At 46.8% G+C, this 22,215-nt stretch overlaps 1 protein-coding gene across 7 annotated transcripts in view; it reads right to left on the bottom strand.

Annotated features, from left to right (window-relative positions):
- Positions 1 to 22,215, bottom strand: part of LOC119953584 (inverted formin-2-like) — a 114,936-nt gene that overhangs the window by 35,046 nt on the left and 57,675 nt on the right. For 5 of the 7 annotated variants that reach the window (XM_038778011.1, XM_038778002.1, XM_038777984.1 and 2 more), the window contains 7 exons: positions 19,136 to 19,295; positions 17,040 to 17,073; positions 16,627 to 16,768; positions 14,816 to 14,957; positions 13,054 to 13,791; positions 3,904 to 4,049; positions 3,096 to 3,157 (listed from right to left, as the gene is read on the bottom strand). In XM_038778011.1, coding sequence (XP_038633939.1) covers positions 3,096 to 3,157; positions 3,904 to 4,049; positions 13,054 to 13,791; positions 14,816 to 14,957; positions 16,627 to 16,768; positions 17,040 to 17,073; positions 19,136 to 19,295 — 1,424 coding nt within the window. The remainder of the gene's footprint in view (positions 1 to 3,095; positions 3,158 to 3,903; positions 4,050 to 13,053; positions 13,792 to 14,815; positions 14,958 to 16,626; positions 16,769 to 17,039; positions 17,074 to 19,135; positions 19,296 to 22,215) is intronic. The other 2 variants (XM_038778032.1, XM_038778029.1) reach the window with 2 other exon arrangements.

Below are 22,215 nucleotides of genomic sequence, written 5' to 3'. Positions count from 1 at the left end.
AAACAAGAAAATAACTCTCCCCCCCAAAATAAATAATAACAAATAGCAATACAAGAAAGAAAATAACGTAACAAACCCACCGCGGCAAAAACAAATCCCCCAACCATCCCCAACCCCCCCCCCCCCCGGTTGCTGCAGAGACTGACCACTCTCTACCCCTTCGCCAGGAAATCGAGAAAGGGCTGCCACCGCCTAAAGAACCCCTGTACCGACCCCCTCAGGGCAAATTTCATCCTCTCCAACTTGATGAACCCAGCCATGTCGTTGACCCAGGTCTCCGAACTCGGGGCCGTGTATCCCTCCACTGTAACAGAATCCTGTGCCGGGCTACTAGAGACGCAAAGGCCAGAATGCCGGCCTCTCTTGCCTCCCGCACTCCCGGCTCCGAAGCTACTCCAAAGATCGCAAGCCCCCAGCCCGGCCTGACCCTAGACCCAACCACGTCCGACAAAATCCCCGCCACCCCCTTCCAAAACCCCTCCAGATCCGGACATGCCCAAAACATATGGGTGGGGTTTGCCGGGCCACCCGAACACCTCCCACACCTGTCTTCCCCTCTGTCTTCCCCTCCGAAAAACCTGCTCATCCTTGCCCCCGTCATGTGAGCCCTGTGCAGCACCTTCAGCTGAATTAGGCTGAGCCGTGCGCAAGAGGAGGAAGAATTCACCCTCTCCAGGGCGTCCGACCACGTCCCATCCTCAATCTCTTCCCCTAGCTCTTCCTCCCATTTCACTTTGAGCTCATCTACTATGGCCTCCTCCTCCTCCTGCATCAGTTAGTAAATAGCCGAGATCTTCCCTTCCCCGACCCACGTCCCCGAAAGCACCCTGTCCTGCACCCCCCTTGGCGGCAGCCGCGGAAACTCCTCCACCTGCCTCTTAATAAAGTCCCTGATCTGCATATACCTAAAAGCGTTCTCAGGGGGGAGGTTCCACTTCCCCACCAGCTCCTCCAGAGTCGTGAACTTCCCTCTCCCTCTCGACCGTCTCCCCCCTCTCCCTGTGCGCCTGAATAGATAGAACATAGAACAGTCCAGCACAGAACAGGCCCTTCGGCCCTCGATGTTGTGCCGAGCAATGATCACCCTACTCAAACCCATGTATCCACCCTATACCCGTAACCAAACAACCCCCCCCTTAACCTTACTTTTTAGGACACTACGGGCAATTTAGCATGGCCAATCCACCTAACCCATACATCTTTGGACTGTGGGAGGAAACCGGAGCACCCGGAGGAAACCCACGCACACACGGGGAGGACGTGCAGACTCCACACAGACAGTGACCCAGCCGGGAATCGAACCTGGGACCCTGGAGCTGTGAAGCATTTATGCTAACCACCATGCTACCACCAATCCCTCCCTACCAGGGTCAGCCCCGCCCCCAATTCCTCCGGCACGGGAAAAAAGCCCGCGCTTCCAACCCGATTCCCGCCCCTCGACCCAACACGCGGGAAAAAGATGGACACATGACCCATCGGCACCCCAAACTACTCCCCAACCCACCTGTGGAAAAAACAAAAAAAGCACCACAATAAATAAACAACAGCCCCAAAGAAACCCTGAAAGAACCCAAATAACCATAACTAAAATAGCGGAAACAGCGAAAACAAACAGGAAACAACCATCAGCAAACACAGCCAATTTGGCAAAAGGATACCTAAGAGGGCAAAGCCTCCAAACAAAGTACATTTCCCCTCAGCCCCCCAGTCCCCGGACCAAATCCAAGTTCTCAGCCTGGACAAAAGCCCAGGCCTCCTCCGGAGAGAGTCAAAATAGAGCTGGCGGTCCTTGTACGTGACCCAGAGGCGATCCGACTGTAGAAGGCCAAACTTCACCCCCTTCCTGTGGGGCACTCCCTTCGCACGATTGAAGCCAGCCATTCTCTTTGCCACCTCTGCGCTCCAGTCCTGGAAAATCCGAACGTCCATGTTCTCCCACCTGCTGCTCCTCTCCTTCTTCGCCCACCTCAACACGCACTCCCGGTCAACCAAGCGGTGAAAACGGACCAGCACCACCCTGGGCGACTCGTTCTGCCTGGGCTTCCGCTGCAGCACTCGATGGGCACCTTCCAGCTCCAGGGAACCATGAAATGACCCCACACCCATCAGCGAGTTTAACATTAGGACCACATAGGCCGCCAAATCTGAACCTTCCAGCCCCTCCGAGAGGCCCAAAATCCGTAGATTCTTCCGGCGGGAGCGATTCTCCATCCTCGCCAGCCATTTCATGTGCAGTACCTCATGCGACTCCACTTTCACTGCCAGGCCCAAAAGCTCATCCTCATTCTCCGAAGCCTTGTGCCGCAGCTCCAGAATCTCCACGGCCTGAGCCGTCCGAGTCGCCACCGGCTGGTCCAGAGAGGCCTTAAGCAGCTCCAAAATCTCGGCTTTGAGCTCCTTGAAGGAGCGCTAAAGCAGCTCCTGCTGCTCCCGCGCCCACTGCTGCCACGCTGCTGCTGCTTGCCCGCCTGCCGCCATCTTTCTTTTTCTGCCTCTCGCCTTTCTCTGTGGTAATACCGACTACTGGACCGCTCCATTGCGAGTCCAGTCCATCCACCGGCCGCTAGGCACACTGGCTGTGTTTCCCCCGGGGAAAAGTCGAAACAGCGCCGTTGCGGGCTCTTTTGTCCAAAAAAAGCGGGAGCTGCTTAACGTGCGGCTTAGCTCCGCATTGCCGCCACTGGAAGTCCATCGCCAATATATATAATGACTGTTAACTCTGATACCTCTGATACAATGGCTTGCCAAGTGAATTCAAAGTGCTACCACTGATTCAAGAAAGTTGCCACACCACCTTCTCAGGCCAACCAATGATGGGTAAGAAAAGGTCAGTGGCACTCTCGTTTAAGAAACTAACTTTTAAAAATTGTCACCACTTGATGTATCGCTGGCCGATGAGCAAACAGCTGAACAGACAGTAGTTAGACTTGTTTTTCTTCAAACGGTGTATGCGAGCAGAGGTGCAAAGGTCAGGCAAAGTTCGGATATATAATCAACTGACGGTGGAACAAGTACCAAGCAAACTTGAAATGTAGATTAACCATTTGATATTTTACCAAATGCCCACACTAGTAACCTATGTTCAAGTAACTCACCATTTGAATTGCTTTAAAAATATGTTCAAGTTAAGGCTTTTCCTGGAATCTAGAAATGTGATCTGTGGTGAGCAAGAGGACAGAAATAATGAGTTATACATGGAAGTGGCTGCGTTTAGATGACTGTTTTGATTCAATGTGTGGAATATTGCTCAGGCATCTGGGGGTCTTGACTGGAGAGCCAGCGGGAGACCTACGGTACCTGTTATTGGGAAGGTGGGCCAAACCAAAAACAATCAGGCAGTGTCGGTGCCCAAGGGTGGGCCTGCCCCTGCAATCAAGATGCGGGGCGGACGTCTTGCCTACCGAGAGCTGCCAACTAATTAGAGGCTGGTTGCTCGTGCTCGGTATCGCCAATGGGAAGACGATGGCTCCTGGTGATGGTGCACATGTAAAAATTGAGAGAGGGGCTGCGGGGAGAGCGGTGCATAGGTGAGGGATGGGGGCCACGGAGAGAGGGTGTTCTGGTGACTCAGCAACAAGGGCAGGGATCAGCCAACAGGGAGGGGCCGTCGCTTCCCGATGACGAGGCCCTCAATCACTGACTGATGGACCACCACCAACACCCAACCAACAGAGGTGACAAGCAACCTACATAGTGTTTACTTGTCGTGAACACCACGTGCCGACGGACCTGTCTGCAGCTGGGTCAACACCAGCAGCGACAGGACGAGGCCCTTCTGGTCACTTAGGGGCCTCAAGTGATGGTGGGGTGGGAAGGTATGCACCATCCCACATAAATACATGCCCTTCCCACCTCCAAGCTCATCACCAGCGAGAGCACAAGATTCTACCTGGTGCCACTTACCTCTTTGACCTCTGTTTTGCTAACAGTTCGCTCTTTCTGTTTTGCCTCCAAAACTGGAAAGCTGAAGAGTTTCTCAATACTGGCATAATCAGGATTCAAAGGTTCTTCAGCATCCCTTCGGAGGGATGACCACAAACAATTTTTCTCTGGAGAAGAAGGAAAGAAAAAGGATTGGTCAAAGGGGAGAAGGAAACCGAGGTTTTATTATCTAAATTCAGTAAAGAATTATAAGACGAGGAGAAAATATGGGGAGAAAACTTCCGGTCCTCACCAGCAGGGACTGTACAGCCCCACTGCGAGTTTTCCAGCGGCGAGGGGTAGAACCAGTGGGAATTCCCATTGATAGCAACAGGACCAGAAGATCCCACTGCCGGCCGACGGCTGGCCACTGAGATATACTCCATTGGGAGGGAAGAGAATCCAACCCATGGTGTCTTTCTTTTGGTATCTATTCTTAATCTCTTCATGCCACATTTGGCAGCTACTTACATGTTTACTACAATAATGGTGCTCAAAGCAGTTGTTATCAAGTATGCCCCAAAGCAACTTGTGCCCAATTTATCTCCCACCCTTCAGTGATAAAGAAACTTCCTTATCATATATCCCCAGCTGCATGTATCTGACCAACATTCAGAAATTACTTCTGCAAGAGCCAATTGGGAGACTAAGATGGTAAAGTGAATATTACAGCAGGAGTTGCAGTATGACGTCCACCAACTAGGCATACAGCTGAAGAAGTGGTTTAGGATGATATTTGGACTGCCTGGTCAATGTAAGGAGAATGACATGTCACTTCAATAATAATGAGAAACTTCAATAAGTCAAATATGTTGATCAGCGGCCATGAGCTGAGCAATCACACAAAAGGTGGCTCTCTCCTAGAAACTTTTGGTTAGACCTTTCAACCCCATCAAACGGGCACCAAAAATGCAAAACATTGCCCAGCTTAACCCCCATCTACTACTTAACCGACCAGGATGCTAATGAGCCAGCAACCTGGCTGCAAAACCAGTAAAAGTAGGGAGTGGAAAACCTCGATCCAGAACAGGGAGTCATAGAATCCCTACAGTGCAGAAGGAGGCCATTTGGCCCATCGAGTCTGCACTGACCCTCCAAAAAAGAGCATCCTACCTAAGCCCATGTCTCCACGCTAGCCCCACAACCCGACCTAACCTGCGCATCTCTGGCCACTATGGGGCAATTTATTTAGCATGGCCAATCCACCTAACCTGCACTACTTTGGATTGTGGGAGGAAACCAAAGCCACCCGGAAGAAACACAGACATGGGGAGAACGTGCAAGCTCCACACAGTCACCCCATGGCTAGAATTGAACCTGGGTCCCTGGTGCTGTGAGGCAGCAGTGTTAACCATTGTGCCACAGAACCAGGGTGGTCCAGAACTAAGCTTCGCGCACCCAAAAGGGTTGCCAACGCCGGCCCAGCCGATGATGGAAAAGCTGATGGAGTTCATCACAATGGAACTCTAGAAGCAAAGAGAAGGGTGAAAGAATACCTCATGGTGACAATGTCAGCAGGAGAGGTCGTGTTGGCCCCAATAAAGGGGGTAAGAGCAGATAGGAGACTGGGAGTCTGGGAGGCAACAGTGTGGGACCTGGAAATGGCAGCCACAGACCAGGGGAAGCGGATCACCTCGCTCAAAGCAGAGGTGGCAAGGTTGGTGACAGCCCACAAGGGGAATGTAGATGACCAGGAAAACGGGTCCCGTCGGCAGAACCTATGGATCATCAGGTCACCGGAGGGCGGAGAGGGGAGGAGCACAACAGAATTTGTGGCATCGATGTTCGGAAAGCTGGTCAGGGAGGAGGGCTTGGAGCTCTTAGAGCAGACCCGTCAAGCGACAGGCAGAATTTAATGGGGCAAAAGCCGTGTTGTTTAAAATCAAGTGCAGTTTGGTGTACTGTACCCAGCTAGACCACATATCACATACCGGGACAAAAGAACACTATTTCGACACGTCGGAGGAGGCAAACAAGTTTTTCCATATTTACGACCGGGGTGGGGAGGGAAATAACAGCGCACCTCCTAGTAGGGAGGGAGCACCTAGCAGTAGTGGAGGTAGAGCAACAAACTAGGGGGGGGGGGGGGAAGTAATGGGGGGGCAGGGAAAGGGAAGGGAGGAAAAGGTAGATTGTTGGTTACAACAGGTTGCATGTGAAGATAGCTGGAAAGAGGTGGTGTCCATCTTGGATGGCCCATGAACAAAGGGAAACCCTGGCATGCAGGGGCTCGTCCAGGAGGGAAGTATGGCTGACCCCACAGGAGCCGGGGGTGGGGGGGGTGGGGGGGGAACAAAACAAAAACCCCAATCAGAATAACCATCTGGAACATGGGGTCTCAATGGACCGATGAAAAGATCCAGGATCTTCACCCATCTTAAAAGCCTGAGGGTCGGCGTAGTCTTCTTACAGGAGACACATTTAATAGAGAAGGACTGACTGAGGGCAAGGAAAAGCTGGGTGGGGCAGACAAGGCACTCATGCTTTGACTCAAGGGAAAGGAGGGGTTGCCATACGGTTTAGCAAATAAGCAGCACTGACAGCAACGACTACTGTAATGGACTCGGTGGGCGGGGGTGGGGGAATGATATGTAATGGTTAGCAGGACACTGGAAGTACTTGTGGTACTTGTAAATGTATGAACCCAAACTGGGGCGACGCAGAATTTGTAAGAAAAACACGGCAGAAATCCCCCACCTCGACTCCCGCTAATTCATCTTGGGGGGGGGGGGGAGAGACTTCAACTGTGTGCAAGACTCAAAAACAGACTGATGCAGCCCCAGAACAGGAGCCAAATTAGGAATTACGAGAGAATTAACCACCTTCATGGAACAGGTGGACCCCCGGAGGTTCAACCACCCGAGGGAGGAGTTGACCTTTTTCTCCTGTGTCCACAAAGCCTATTCCCACGTAGACTTCTTCATAGTGGGGAATCCTTTTTGTTGTGGGGAAGTCGGTGCTTCCAGGGGTGGATTACTCCGCGATAGTAATCTCGGACCATGCTCCACACTACATGGTTGCGAGGTTGGAGAAGGGAAGAGCCCAGTACCCTCCGTGGAGGCTGGAAACAGCTCTCCTTGCAGAAAACGTTTTTGCAACAAAAAATAAAGTCACAAGCCATTGACATGTATGTAACCTGCAACCAAAATGGGGAGGTCTCATCTTCCACGTTCTGGGGGGGACACTGGAAAGATGTGAAATAATGGCATACAGGGCGCTTAGAGATAGGAAGGAAAGGGCAGCTTGGCAGTGGCTGATCAATTCCATATTGGAAGTGGAATGGCAGTACTCCACAGTCCCAACAGTGGAACTACTGGTGGAGAGGAAAAAACTACAAATAGAATTTGACCTGCTTTCCACTGGGAAAGTATTTTTACAGGAGACACATTTAAGAGAGAAGGACTGACTGAGGGCAAGAAAAAGCTGGTTGCTTTCCACTGGGAAAGCAGTGAACCAGCTCTGCCAGACATGTGGGTCTTTTAGGAGCACGGAGACAAGGCTAGCCACCTACTGGCACACCAGCTGAGGAAACAGACAGCCTTTAGAGAGAGATAGCACAGATAAAGAGATGGGAATGGTAGGGTAGTTACAGCAACCAGGCGAGATCAATGGAACCTTCGAGCACTTTTACCGGGGACTGTACACCTCGGAGTGCCCGGTGGGTACTCGTAGATGAGCAGTTAATCGATGGGCTGGACATACCAGCCGTGGGCAGAAAAGGAGACAGGGACTGGAAGCACCATTGGACTGGAAAGATCATGGAATGCACTAATTCCATGCAGTGAGGGAAGGCACCGGGACCTGATTGGGGAAGGGGGGAAAAAAAGAGGGGAAAAGACACTTCAACTGTGAGCAAGACCCAAACATGGAAAGATCCGGCCCCAGAACGGGTGCCAAAATCAGGAATGGCAAGTGAATTAACCACCATCATGGATCAGATAGAGGTTCAACCACCCAAGGGAGAAATAGTTCTCCTTTTTCTCCCCTGTCCACAAAGCCTATTCCCGCATAGACCAGATGGGTTCCTGGTGGACTTATTCACGATAGCACTGGCCCTACACCTGTAGGAGATGATCAATGACTTGCTGTCAAGGGGGGTTCCTGCTGCTCACGCTGGCACAAGCCTCGATCTCACTGATCCCAAAAAAGGCAAAGACCTGTTGGAATGTGTGTCATATTGATGCATTTCACTCCTAAATACTTACGCCAAGATCCTGGTGAACGTTTTAGCAAGGTGACTGGAGAGTCGCTTGCCAGAAGTAATTGTGGAAGATCAGACTGGGTTTGTTAAGGGCAGACAGCCAACGGTCAATATCAGACGCCTGCTGAACATGATTATGGCCCCACAAACGATGGTCTCTCTGGACGCTGAGAAAGCCTTTGATCGAGTAGAATGGAGGTACCTCATGGAGGTGCTTGAATAGTTTGGGTTTCTGTACAGCGCTCCCATGGTAAGCGTGCGGACGAATGCCACCAGCTCTGAATATTTACGACTGCACAGAGGCACGGGTGACCGTTCTCCCCAATGCTGTTTGCACTGGTAATTCTCTTGGATCACCGAAGGGGGTGGGTGGACATCCAGAGAGGAGGCAGGGAGCAGAGTTTCACTCTATGTGGATGGCCAGCTGCAGTGTTTCTACAGTGCAGAAGGAGGCTGTTCTGCCCATGAGGTCTGCACCGATCCTGCGAAAGAGCACCCCACCTATGTCCACTGCCCTGATTTAGCCCTATAATCCCACCTAACCTGAACACTAAGGGGCAATTTAGCATGGCCAATCCACTTAACCAGCACATCTCTGAACAGTGGGAGGAAACCGGAGCACCTGGAGAAAACAGACACTGACACGGAGAGAACATGCAAACTCCACACAGTCACCCAAGGCTGGAATTGAACCTAGGCCCCGGGTGCAGTGAGCAGGCAGTGCTAACCACTGTTCCACCGTGCTGCTACAGTGATTGGAACCTCGTGACTGGAACCTCCCTCACTCTTTCCAGATCGACAATCGTAGCTGGGGTCTGGAATCAGATCCTCTTCCCAGAACTTTCCCACGTGATTGAAAACCAAATTAGGCAGATTTTCAAATGGGAAACATGACAAGGACTAAAGATGAACACTATTAAAACTCCATAGCATATGAGGAAACATGGATGCTTGCCTGAACCTGCACACCTTTTCCCACCTTCTGAACACATTCCTGTTAATTATCAGGCCATAAAGTAAACATTAACATTCACTCTAATCGATGACATCATAAACTGCACATGGTAATCTACATTGGAATTTGGATTTAATGATTTGTCTTCCACAACAATGCAACATTAGGGACATGATTTTCAAAATACATGATCCAACAAGGTTCAAACAGAACAGATCAGCTTGCAAAAAAACAGGGCAGGGTAATACACCGCCGCAGATGGTGGAAATTGAAACCAATAAATACCTGGAATTGAAAGTCTGATGATGACTATAAAATCATTGCCAATTGTCATAAAAACCCAGCTGGTTCACTAACGTCCTTTCGGGAAGGAGATCTGCAGTCCTCAGCTGGTTTGGCCTGCATGTGACTACACACTGTAATGTCGTTGACTCTTAAGAGCCCTCTGCCCTCTGAAATGGCCGAGCAAGCCACTCAGTTACATCAAATCACTACAAAGTCAATAAATAGGAAAGAAACCGGACAGACCACCCCAGCATCGACCTAGGCTCTGGAAATGACAATGGCAAACTCAATCTGTCGAGCCTGAAAAGGCCTCTTCACTAACACTTGGGAGTTTGTGCTATAATTGGGAGAGCTGTCTCACAGACTGGTCAAGCAACATCCAGAAATAGTTATACTCACAGAATCATTCCTTACAAATAGTGTCCCAGACACCACTATCACCATACCTGTGTACGTTCTGTCCCACCAGTAGGATAGACACAACAGAGGTGGCAGCACAGTGGTATACAGTTGGGAGGGAGTTGCCCTGGAAGTCCTCAACATCGTCTCCGGACCTCATGGCTTCAGGTCAAACAGGGTGAAGGAAACCTCCTGCTGATTCCCATGTACTCCATCCTCAGCTGTATCAGTACTTCATGTTGAAAACCACTTGGAGGAAGCACTGAAGGTGGCAAGGGCACAGAAAGGACTCTGGGTAGGGGACTTCAATGTCCATCACCAAGAATGGCTCACTGGCACCACTACTGACCGAACCCTAAAGGACATAACTGCTAGACTGAGTCTGTGACAGTTGGTGAGGAAACCAACAAAAGGGAAAAACATATTAGACTTCATCCTCATCAACCTGGCCGCCCATGATAGTATCGGTAGAAGTGACCACTGCACAGTCCTTGTGGAGTTGAAGTCCAGTCTTCACATTGAAAATAAATCCATTGTGTTCTTTGACACTACACCATCTAAAGCAGCCAACAGTGCTATCAAGCGGCACTTACTTAGCAATAACCTGTTCATTGATGCTCAGTTTGGATTCCGCCAGAATTGCTCAGCACCTGACTTCATTACTGCTTTGATTGAAACATGGACAAAAGAGCTGATAGCTGATAGAGGCGAGGTGGGTGTGACTGCCCTGGACATCAAGGCAGCATTTGATCGAGTATGGCATCAAGGAACCCTAGCTAAACTGGAGTCAATGGGAATCAGGGGGAAAAATCCTCTGTTTGGAGTCATACGTGGCACAAAGGAAGATGGTTGCGGTGGTTGGAGGTCAGCCATCTCAGTCCCAGGACATCACTGCAAGAGTTCCTCAGAATAGTGACCTAGGCCCAACCATCTTCAGCTGCTTCATCAATAACCTTCCTTCCATAATAAGGTCAGGGGTGGGGATGTTCGCTGATGATTGCACAATGTTCACCCATTCACGACACTTTAGACACTGAAGCAGTCCATGTGTAAATGCAGCAAGACCTAGACAACATCCAGGCTTGGGCTGACAAGTGCCACACAAGTGCCTGACAATGACCATCTCCAATAAAGAGAGAAGAAAATCATCTCCCCATAACATTCAATGTCATCACCATCACTGAAACGCCCAGTAACAACAACAAGGGAGGTTACCCTTGACCACAAACTGAACTGGACTAGCCATATAAATATTGTGGTTACAAGAGCAGGTCAGAGGCGAGGAATCCTGAGGTGAGTAACTCACCTCCTGACCCTCCAAAGCCCGTCCACCTCCTACAAGGCACAAGTCAGGAGATGGGGGCACTTGCCTGGATGAGTGCAGCTTCAACATTACTCAAGAAGTTCACCACCATCCAGGAAACCACTCGATGGCACCCCTTCCACAAACATTCACTCCACCACCGATACCCAGCGTCAGCCGTGTGTACCATCTACAAAATGCACTGCAGGAACTCTGCAAGACCCCCAAGGCAGCACCTTCCAAACCACGACCACGATCATCCTCAAGGACAAGGGCAGCAGATATCTGGGAACACCACCACTGGAAATACATCAACGTTCCTTCATTGTCGCTGGGTCAAAATACTGGCATTCCTTCCCTAATAGACCTGTAGGTAAATCTACACCACATGGGCCGCAGCGGCTCAAGAAGGCAGCTCAGAAACACCTTCTCAAGGACAAATAGGGATAGGCAACAAATGCCAGTGATGCCCAAATCCCGCAAAAAATGAATTGAAATAATTAAATTATAATACAAATAGACCAAAGTTGTTGCACAGGCTGGATCAGCAAGACTTGCCAATCTTTAAAGGCTCATGGGGCTGGATTTACCGCTGTTGGGATTCTCCATTGTGCCGGCAGTGCACCCACATCCGGGGATTTCCCAACGGCGTTGGGCTTCCCACAGTGGGAAACCCCATTGACCGGTTGGTGGGATGGAAAACCCTGCTGCTGTGTTGCGGTGGGGGGGGGGGGGGGGGGGGGGGGGTTGATACAGATGGCATACCCATGGTATTTAGGTCAAACACCTAAAACGCCTTTGATGAAATACAATATGAAAGTCGGCTGGTAACTGTAGGAATGCATGGATGCGGATTATTACCGGTCAAAGAGGAGGAAACATAAAATATTGCTTTTGAGAGTGACTTAGAAATGGAGGCAAGTGCTGAGCGAGAAGCCTCGGAATCAGAGTGGGGAATCTTGCTATTCAAGTGAATACATTTGTCCGGATTCCTAACTGCATTGTTCGATAAAGTTAAATTCGCAACAGGCACCAAATCGAGGGAAGCAGAGACTGAAATCATGGGCGGGATAGAGCCTCTTGGAGGGCACAGTAGCACAGTGTTAGCACAATTGCTTCACAGCTCCAGGGTCCCAGGTTCGATTCCCGGCTGGGTCACTGTCTGTGCGGAGTCTGCACGTTCTCCCCGTGTCTGCGTGGGTTTCCTCCGGGTGCTCCGGTTTCCTCCCACAGTCTAAAGATGTGCAGGTTCGGTGGATTGGCCATGATAAATTATCCTTAGTATCCAAAAAAGGTTAGGTGGGATTACTGGGTTACAGGGATAGGGTGGAGGTGTGGTGCTCTTTCCAAGGGCTGGTGCAGACTCAATGGGCCGAATGACCGCCTTCTGCACTGTACATTCTATGATTCTATGATTCTCAACAGTACATTAATCAGAGGCTTTGGTCATCTTGTTGCTTACTTGCCTCAAACAATTCAAAGTAACAGTAAGTATTTATTAACAAGTCAGTTGAAGCTTTACTGTGTGATACATAGGTTAAATCATAGATGTGCGAGCGCTGTGCAGTGCTCAGGTCACTGCAACAGTGGAGTAATGTGTCTGCTTCCATGACAGCGGGATGAATTAGGGAGATTAATAAATTGGGTGTAGTTCAAAGGACGAAAACAATAACCTGGTCACAAGCTTTCAAAATCACACCGAAGTAAGACCCGGGTGGCCAACAGGCTAGAGTTTTTTATCAGGAAGGCTAGTCAAAACTAGGACATTGGATTAATTTAATGCAGCTAAACTTTGTAATGGTGATAGATTAGGATTGCTATTTTGTGACAACAAACTATAGATGAATTAATTGGCAAGATGCGAGTCTCTGCCACCACACGGTTCACTGACTCATTAGTGTAATCTGCACTGACTTCCTTTAAATTCCATTAAGGACTTACATGGTTGCGTTGATATTTGTTTTTGAGAAAGTAATTCCTCATACGTACCAAAAGCCATTCTCGAAGGGATTTTCTGCCAGTTCAGCTTTTTCATCCGCAATGTTGGCCGATGAACAGGTCTTTTAAGTTGAGTGGAAGAACTAGCTTGGTGAGCCATTATGGGTGCTTCATTGGTAAATGCGCCCGGTACTGGTGGAGGGCGAGGAATGCTGCCAGGGAAAGGCGGGGGAGGGGGAGGGGGAGGCACACCACCAGGGAGAGGTGGGGGAGGGGGAGGTGGGGGCACACCACCACCAGGGAGCGGCGGGGGAGGTGGAGGCGGGGGAGGTGGGGGCACACCACCAATGCCAGGGAGCGGCGGGGGAGGTGGAGGCGGGGGAACACCGCCAATGCCAGGGAGAGGCGGGGGAGGTGGAGGCGGGGGAGGTGGGGGCACACCACCAATGCCAGGGAGAGGCGGGGGAGGTGGAGGCGGGGGAACACCGCCAATGCCAGGGAGAGGCGGGGGAGGTGGAATACATGGCTGAGTTGTACAAGCCAGAAATGGAGGAAGTGGAGGTGGAGGAGGCGGAGGGGTGTGCAGCATCTGGCTAGCTGGAGCTGATACTGGCACTGCTGAGTTTAACTTTTGGCTTACTTCAGTTGATGTCACAGGCTCAGACAGTTCTGTCTGTACAGCTCTATCAACAGCCTTTTTACTAGCATTTTGTTTCACTGGCTGATCCTTTCCTAACTTCTTTACTACAAGTCTTTCCATGATTGGGCCGACATCTTTTTCTTCATTTGCTACAAAGAAGAAAACAAAAGAACTGGGTTAATGTTTTTCATGACGCAATTACTTTGTCAAAAAAAAAAACGGCTTCCTCCTGACTTGCTGGACTCTGAACCCAGTCTTATGCTGGGTTAGGAGTCCACAGAAACAGACCAAGATTCTCTGGCCACCTTGTAGAGTGTTTCTCAGCAGCTGGAAGTGGCCCGTCATTGGCCAGTGGCGGGATCTTTTGGTCCCACTGTCATCAATGGGATTTTCCATCATGGCAGAGGGGCATGCCGGCGGGACAAGAAGATCCAACTGGCAAGAAGATCTCGCCCGTAGAAGTACCAGACATCCTGCGGTAAGTGTTAATGTACGAGTATAGAAGCGGGGAACCCAGGCTAAATGGGAACAGCTCACCAACCAAGTGCACTCAAAGGGAGGTAGATAATGGCAATCAGGAGCAGGAACCGATTGGATGTGTCTGTTCACTAGACCAGGACCAATGAGGTTAAGTTGTGTGGCTCCAATTCTGGCAAAAGCCAATACAGTTAGGAGCCAACTTGACCTGTACCACTCTGGGTACTTTGCTCATTAGATCATATGGGACAGCTCATCATATTACACCAAAGACATAAAAATGTACATTAGAGAAGGAGGCCATTTAGCCCATGGTATCCATGTGCTATCCAACCAGGTCTCGCCTTCCAGTTCATGATCCATACAGCATATTCAAATGATGTTTAAAAAAAGGGATGAGGGTTCAGCCTACACAAGCCATTCACGTAGCGAGTTCCAGGCCCCTACTACACTCTTGGTAAAATTATAACTCTTTAAATTCCCTCCAATCCTTCTACCAATTACTTCAAATCTCTGTTATTATTGACCACCCCGTAAACAGAAATACGTCCTGCCTATCCGTCCGATCAATCATTTGTGACAGTAAAAATCAAGCTTAATTCTTTCCCTATCCTGGTTTCACCCATCCTGTGTATTCACCCCAATGTCTAAGAATTAAATATTTTCCAGATATAGTTTGAAGAAATCCTTCCTTACTGTCATCCGCAATTAGGATGGCTCTATTCACCAAGATTTCTAGTACTTCCCAGAGCAGGGCACTGCCATTGTTAGATGGTTCCAGCTGCAGAAGCCCCTGGAGAATTGACAGCAGCTGGGTAGAAGATGGTGAGCTGCTCACCTAGAAGTCAACATAAAAAGGTGAAAATGCAGTTAAGTAAAATCATAGAGAGAGTGAAGCACAGAAGGAGGCCATTTCAAACCCATTCTGCCACCCCAGAAATACCTACTCACAACCCGTTTTCTTGTTCTAATTACAGATTCCACAGGAGATAATCTTTCAGTTTTATTCCACTTAAAACTTTCAGAATTTTGAACTCTTTGATTACGTTCCCCCTTTGCTGCTCCAGCGCGTACAGCCAAAGCTTGTCTTTTCCATCACTCCCAAAGCTGTTTCCCGAATGTACCCAAAGAACGCAATGAATCGTAAAGCTTTGCACAGAGTCATCATTTGTATTTAAGACTCCCATCTATAAAATCCAGAATCCCAATCTCTGCTTCCACCTGGAATTCCACTTTGAAGATTATATGTGTGTGGAACACTTTTCTTTTAGCCGATCAGTATTTTTTCATTCAGGGAAAGGGTTGCTCATTGAGACCTAAGGAAGGCCCCAAGTCATTCCATTCAGCTCTATGGAGCAAAATAACAAGAGTCTTACATGCACTTGTATTTCTTATTTGCTAGTTTTTCCTATTTGAATGTTACAGGGAATTGGCTGTCTTAATTACTTTTGCTTTATTGATCAATAACTCCGATATATTTTGTGTCAGCAGTTTCAGCCACACACTCCAAATATTTTATTTTAAAAAAAAATTTAGAGTACCCAATTATTTTTTCCAATTAAGGGGCAATTTAGCGTGGCCAATCCACCTAGCCTGCACATCTTTGGGTTGTGGGGTTGAAACCCTCGCAGACACGGGGAGAATGTGCAAACTCCTCACGGACAGTGACCCAGAGCCGGGATTCGAACCCGGTCCTCAGCGCCGTAGGCAGCAATGCTAACCACTGTGCCACTGTGCTGCCCCACACACTCCAAATATAATAATATGTCGCCTTAAAGAGAACACGCTTGGAAGTCTCACGTTCATCTGTTTGTCTTCCCAGGTCAAATTAGTACGTTTGTCTTCTAACTTTTTTAGCAATTCAAAGTAATCATCTGAATTCCAAAAAAGAGAGACTCCTTTAAACTCAGGGTCTAGAAATGTGCTTTAGATTTGTGCTTTTGATTTGTAAATATGAGATGCGTGGCGGGCAAATGTTTCCTAAGATATGTCATGTTAGGACACCCACTGAACAATCAAGAACTGTAGTGCAATCACTCCAATTCTGCCAAGAGATAATCAACAGTGGATCGCTGTGGATGCCAATTCATAATTCTCAACGTTTGATAAGTTAGAAATGAAATTATGCAAGATGCAGCGCCCACCACATCTAGTGGCTCACAACAACATTCTCCAAGGGTCATGGTGTGAAGTTCAGAAACCAACAGGATAAGAAATAGGACTCTGATTCTAACTTATTAGCTATTGAAGTAGTTTCACTTCATGTCAGTTTAATGGTTACCTTACACAAACATCCTAAATTTCCTTAATTTAGAACTAGAGTGACTAATTCTGCTAGATTTCAAGTTAAACGGCTAACACATCAATACCATTTGATAATATTGTGGGACTCCAGGACAGTTAAACCTCACTGGAAAACAGGATTATTGCACATAATGTAATGGTGCACACTGAAATTGAAGCAGTGAAGATTATACAAAGGTAGTTAAAGCAAACCAAGTACTTACTTTATTGAACAATGCTGCAAATACTTCTTGATGACTGTTCATATCAATGCCACCATAGATTCTCATTAATTCATCATCATCGCTTTCTTTGGCTTCCTCAAAGGTAATACACTGGACCAATAGATCCTCATCATCTTTTTCCCTTAAGCAATACATAATTGGACAGGTTAAGTTTGTGCAATTTCCTCACGAGAAACACCACTATAAAGATCAGAAAATGCCACTGTTGTTTAAATAGACTAGTCAAGCAATGCAACAGTCAAATAAACATTTGTTCTTATTTATATTTGTCACATAAAAATTACAATCCAAGATGTGCATTAATTGATGGGCTGGGATAAAATTGAAGCCAAATTCAGGAATCGTGAAACTAAATTTGCCATAACTAGACAATGAATGTGACACACCCATACCTTAATAATGGCAGTAAGTCCAACAGGTGGAGACCTAAAAGCAATAATTGTGTAAAATTATTTGGTATGCAACAAACACAATCCAAGTAAGATTCAATTGGTGCGGTTAGAGCAGTCATGGTGGGGTGGGGTTTAACACCATTGCTGGTGTGAAGCCACACTAGCCTAAAGGTACAAATAATATACAAAAGGAAACAGTACCATAATAGTTAATTGTTGCTCAAGAAACTAACTTAGCTAAGGTAGGAGTCAGAAGAGGAGGATATGTTTAATATTGATTTTGTAACTTTTGAAGTAAGCAGTTCCTGCTGGGCACATGTAACTGCTCTAATTTAGAGTGTGCATTCTAAGACAAACCAGTCCTGAAACCTCTCAGCTGTCATTGATCTGGACAAACGTGTGTGTTTTTTCTACCATTTAAAGAGACATTTCTCTTGCCACACGCTGGATTTCAAAATGAGCAGTATTGAAATGGCACATTATTTACCCATATATTTGTACAATATGAAGTTTATTTCAAAAGAAAATGAGTTTTGATTTAGCAATCATGATCAATGAAAATCTATGTCAAATAAGAATGTGTCGCTTTAAGGAAAATTACCATGGAAAAAGTCAGGGCCAAGTCATAAACTGCTCAGGAAACCGGCCGAGGAATAATTGCTGCATTTTAAAGTCCAATCCACTAATTATAATAAAGGAAACAAACTCAGGGACAAATTAAAAGCGGCTGCTCCTGATAGGGCACTGTCCAAACAAAACGAAGATCAACGACAACTTGACATGGGGACTTTGTGAATCTGCTGAAATATCTTAAACACACATGGTTAAATCAGTAGAATAAAGTGTATTCATTGTAAAAAGCAGAAGTGAAGTTATATTTGGTCCTCTGGGTAAGCAGGTTATGCATTGCCTATCAGTACAGGTTAGCACAATGTCCTGCAGAAGATGATTATAAGTTTTGAGTTTGGGCCACATGCCTTGTAGATATCTCTTTGCCATGGCTAAGTTTAGAAAGGGAAAAAAGATACTAAATAATTTAAATAAAGTGAAAAATAAAATGGTACAGACATAGGATAAAGTTCTTTCACAGTGTTTCATCTGAAATTACTTTAATTCAAAAATTAAAAGCCAGAAACCCCCAAGTTTTAGTATAAGTTTGTGCGACCCATGAATTGCTAAACTTTACATGCCTGATTTGATGTTTTCTAGATCCTACCATCCATTTTAAAAGTGGAATTTGTAAAATCTGTGGATTCATTGCAAACTGGCTTTTAAGGTAATTAGTAACATTTACTTAGAGTTCTGACCACTGGACAATTTATTTTTTCTACAGGACATTAAGAAATCAGTTGAACAACCAAATATAATGTGTCTTCTGTACATTCATTTTCATTTTAATTTTTCAAATCTTCATTTATAGCAACTGGGGTATTTATGAAATTGCTGCAGGAAATTGCATCACTTATGTGATTAATTTAGTCAATGAATTTAGCAGTGAATACTGTTTCCTCTAACACAATTATGGATTCTCCAATACCTCACAGGTGAAATAACTTTTACAAAGCTTGAAATGCTCATTTAAAAAAAATGAGCAGACCATTAAAAAAATCTCAAGAGCCAGCACAACTGCTTTTCCAGAGAAATAAATTTTATTGGTAGCTCTCCCCTAATCATGATGCACCTGCTCCACTAATCTATCAACACTTAAACAATTACAGAGCTGGTTAACCAGACCATAGCTGTGCAATTATTATTAACCCCTCAAACTAACTGAGGGAAATCTTGCTTCTTGTGACCTGGTGCTGGTAGTCTCCATGTTTAGGTTGGGCTGGATTCTCTGCTGGCATGCCGCCGGGTTTTCTGTGGGATGGTCACAATGGGAAATTCCATTTGCGGGTAGTGGAAATAGAGAATCCTGCTGATGGCGAGGGTGGGCCGCCCAGGAAAACGCAGCTGGCAGACCGGAGAATCCTGCAAAGTCGGTAAGTGTCCAGTTTCTTTACCCATAAATACACAGTGTGCTTGTATTGTGGCTTTGGGGGACCATGAAGCACATTGCAAGTTAAACTACAAAATTATAATGAAGAACAGTGTACCTATGAATTCATTCCGAAGTTGTGTACGGAATGTCAGTTCCTCCGTCCCCAAGATGATGGCATTGATGATACCCATTAGTGTTGCCAAATATGGAATATTATCTGTGGTCTGAAGTTCATTCATGATCACGCTAAATCGATATTGCTGTCTTTTCGCCGTCTATCAAAAAAGAAAGCAGGAAAATCCGATATTATATAAAAATGATGGTTTTGCCCAGGAGGGGACATTATGTGAGAAATGGGAACTACTTGCAATGGCAGATAGTATCGAGTCAGGAAGGGAAGTTTGGTCAACAATCTCGTGACCATGGAGTCAAAAGAGCAGGAGATGGGTGACATGGACATGGCGAGAATGGTGATTTAAAAAAAAAGGTGGGTTCAGATCCATGGCTGATGCAGGTGTGAGGCATGGCCTTAGAGAGGGAAGATGTTCATGACTAATGTTTATTGTCAAATGTGAGTACAGAGGCAGGAAAGAGGAATTCAGAAAGATAGTGATGGGGGGGGGTTGATGGTTATATTTGTTCTCCATGTGATCCTGGATTAGGGAGCAGTTTTGAGATGGAAAACAATGTCCAATAGTGTTTGTTGTGGTCTTACCAGATCTGGTGATTGTTAACCATCGTAGGCGTGCACAAGATATGCTCAAGTTTACATCCTTTGGACTTGAAGTCGCACTGGAGGAATGACCAGAAAGGAAAGAGCAAAAATGTTTGCAGGCGACAAATACATCAAAGGTGGAATTGAGGGAAGGGTTGAAGAGATTGCTGATATCAAAAGCAACATGGCAAATGGAAGGCCTAATGATGGCTAGTCACCAAGTTCAATTTTAGGTAGTTTGAACGACAGATTATTCTGGTGACCGATCCAGAAGGAAGTGAAATTGGAAGAGGCTAGGACCATTTATTTTCCATTCACAGGATGTGGTGGTGTTGGCAAAGTCATGTATTGCCCATTCCTAAATGTTCCCGACAAGATGGTGCTGAACTGCTGAGTGACTTGCCAGACAATTTCACAGGGCAATTAATTGTCAATCACCTTTGTGGGTCTGGAGTTACATATAGGCTAGATCAAGTAAACGTTCCAGTGAGCTAGGTGTGTTTTTAACCATCCACTAGTTAGCTACATGATTACCACTACTGATACAAGTTTTTATTTCTGCTTACTTTATTCCATTAACTGAATTTAAATTCCCCAGCTACTTGAGGTTGGATTTGAAGGGCAGCACGGTAGCATTGTGGATAGCACAATCGCTTCACAGCTCCAGGGTCCCAGGTTCGATTCCGGCTTGGGTCATTGTCTGTGTGGAGTCTGCACATCCTCCCTGTGTGTGCGTGGGTTTCCTCCTGGTGCTCCGGTTTCCTCCCACAGTCCAAAGATGTGCAGGTTAGGTAGATTGGCCATGATAAATTGCCCTTAGTGTCCAAAATTACCCTTAGTGTTGGGTGGGGTTACTGGGTTATGGGGATAGGGTGGAGGTGTTGACCTTGGGTACGGTGCTCTTTCCAAGAGCCCGGTGCAGACTCGATGGGCCAAATGGCCTCCTTCTACACTGTAAATTCTATGAATTACGAGAATTACTATGAAATTCTATGAATCTATGAATTCATGTCTCCGGATCATCAATCCAGGCCTTTGCACTGCTAGTGACCTAACAACGATTCTACCATATCTGCCTAATGAGGTAAACAAGCAGGTAGTCAAAAATGTCTTCATTAGTAATCTGCACGTTGAGAGTAGAGAGACTATGTGAAATGGCAGACCAGTTGAAGGTTAGGAGGTTTGGCGAGGGAAATGCAGAACATCCTTCTGAAGGAAAACATTTGGTGGAATTTAATCCAGGTGACTGTCTCACCTGCTGATGGGGAGCTGGTGAAAGCCTTGCCTTGTCCCTGTTGCGAAAAGCCTGCCATGTTAAGTGCCTCTCAGGAAATGGCCAGCGATAGGCCTTCCCCTGATCAATGAACCCAGGGGTGGAAACTCCATCCCCAAAATAAATGGGGATAGTTGTTAGCAATGTATTCACCAGAGGCCCGGGACCAGCCAGGGACCCGGGCCACAGGTGAGTGAGGACAGGAGAGGGGGTTGCTGGCTGGTGGAGAAGCAGGGGGTTCGGACAAAAACGCAGGGTCTGGTTAGCTGTCAGTAGCCCCACACCCTTACTGATGCTGGATCCCACAATCCGGCACCACAATCAGCAACTGAGTGCTTGAAATGGGACCCCGGAAATTCATTATGTATTGAGTTCATTAACATTGCAAAACAAATTCACTTGCTTGAATTACACTTTTAAATGTTGCTTAAAAGCGGAAAAATAGCTGATTCTGGGAATGGTTCTTTAATTTTTTTGTTTGGTGCCTTGTTGACTGTAACACAGTGTAATAGTTTGTCTGCTTAGTCGATGGAGTTCAATCGGTAAAAATAGATTGGCTGTACAGGATAGTTAATAGTTTTTTTTAAAAAGTAAGGTACTACTGGTGGTAATCAGAAAAAATTGAGAGAATCTATTTTATGGTATTTTGAGCCAACACAGCCTTCCACTAGCATTGCACTGCACCATTGTCACAGATTCATCAGCTTTTAACGAAAGGTGTCATACGTAGAAACATACATAGAAAATAGAAGCAGGAGGCGGTCATTCAGCTCTTCGAGCCTGCTCCGCCATTCGTTATGATCATGGCTGATCCCACCTTCCCCCCCCCCCCCCATTCCTTGATACCGTTAGCCCCAAGAGCTATATCGAATTCCTTCTCGTAAACGCACAATGCTTTCACAGATTCACCACCCCCATCTGGGTGAAGACATTTCTCCTCCCCTTAGTCCGAAAAGGTTTACCTCTTATCCTCAAACTATGACCCCTAGTTCTGGACCATTGCGAATATTCTTTCTGAATCTACTCTGGCTAATCTTGTTGGAATTTTATAAGTTTCTATGAGATCCCCTCTCATATGATAAGTTACATAAAGTTTTTGATCCAGTGTTTTTGTTCTTTCAATGTTTATAACTAAATAATGGGTGCATGTAATGTTTCATTTAGGTAGTGATTGAGGCAGGGAATGTGACTGTTGCAATTTTTTTGC

This window comes from Scyliorhinus canicula, chromosome 2, assembly GCF_902713615.1.
Source record: "Scyliorhinus canicula chromosome 2, sScyCan1.1, whole genome shotgun sequence".
In the NCBI taxonomy this organism is placed as follows: domain Eukaryota; kingdom Metazoa; phylum Chordata; class Chondrichthyes; order Carcharhiniformes; family Scyliorhinidae; genus Scyliorhinus; species Scyliorhinus canicula.
This window is presented reverse-complemented; position numbering and strand designations above follow the sequence as displayed.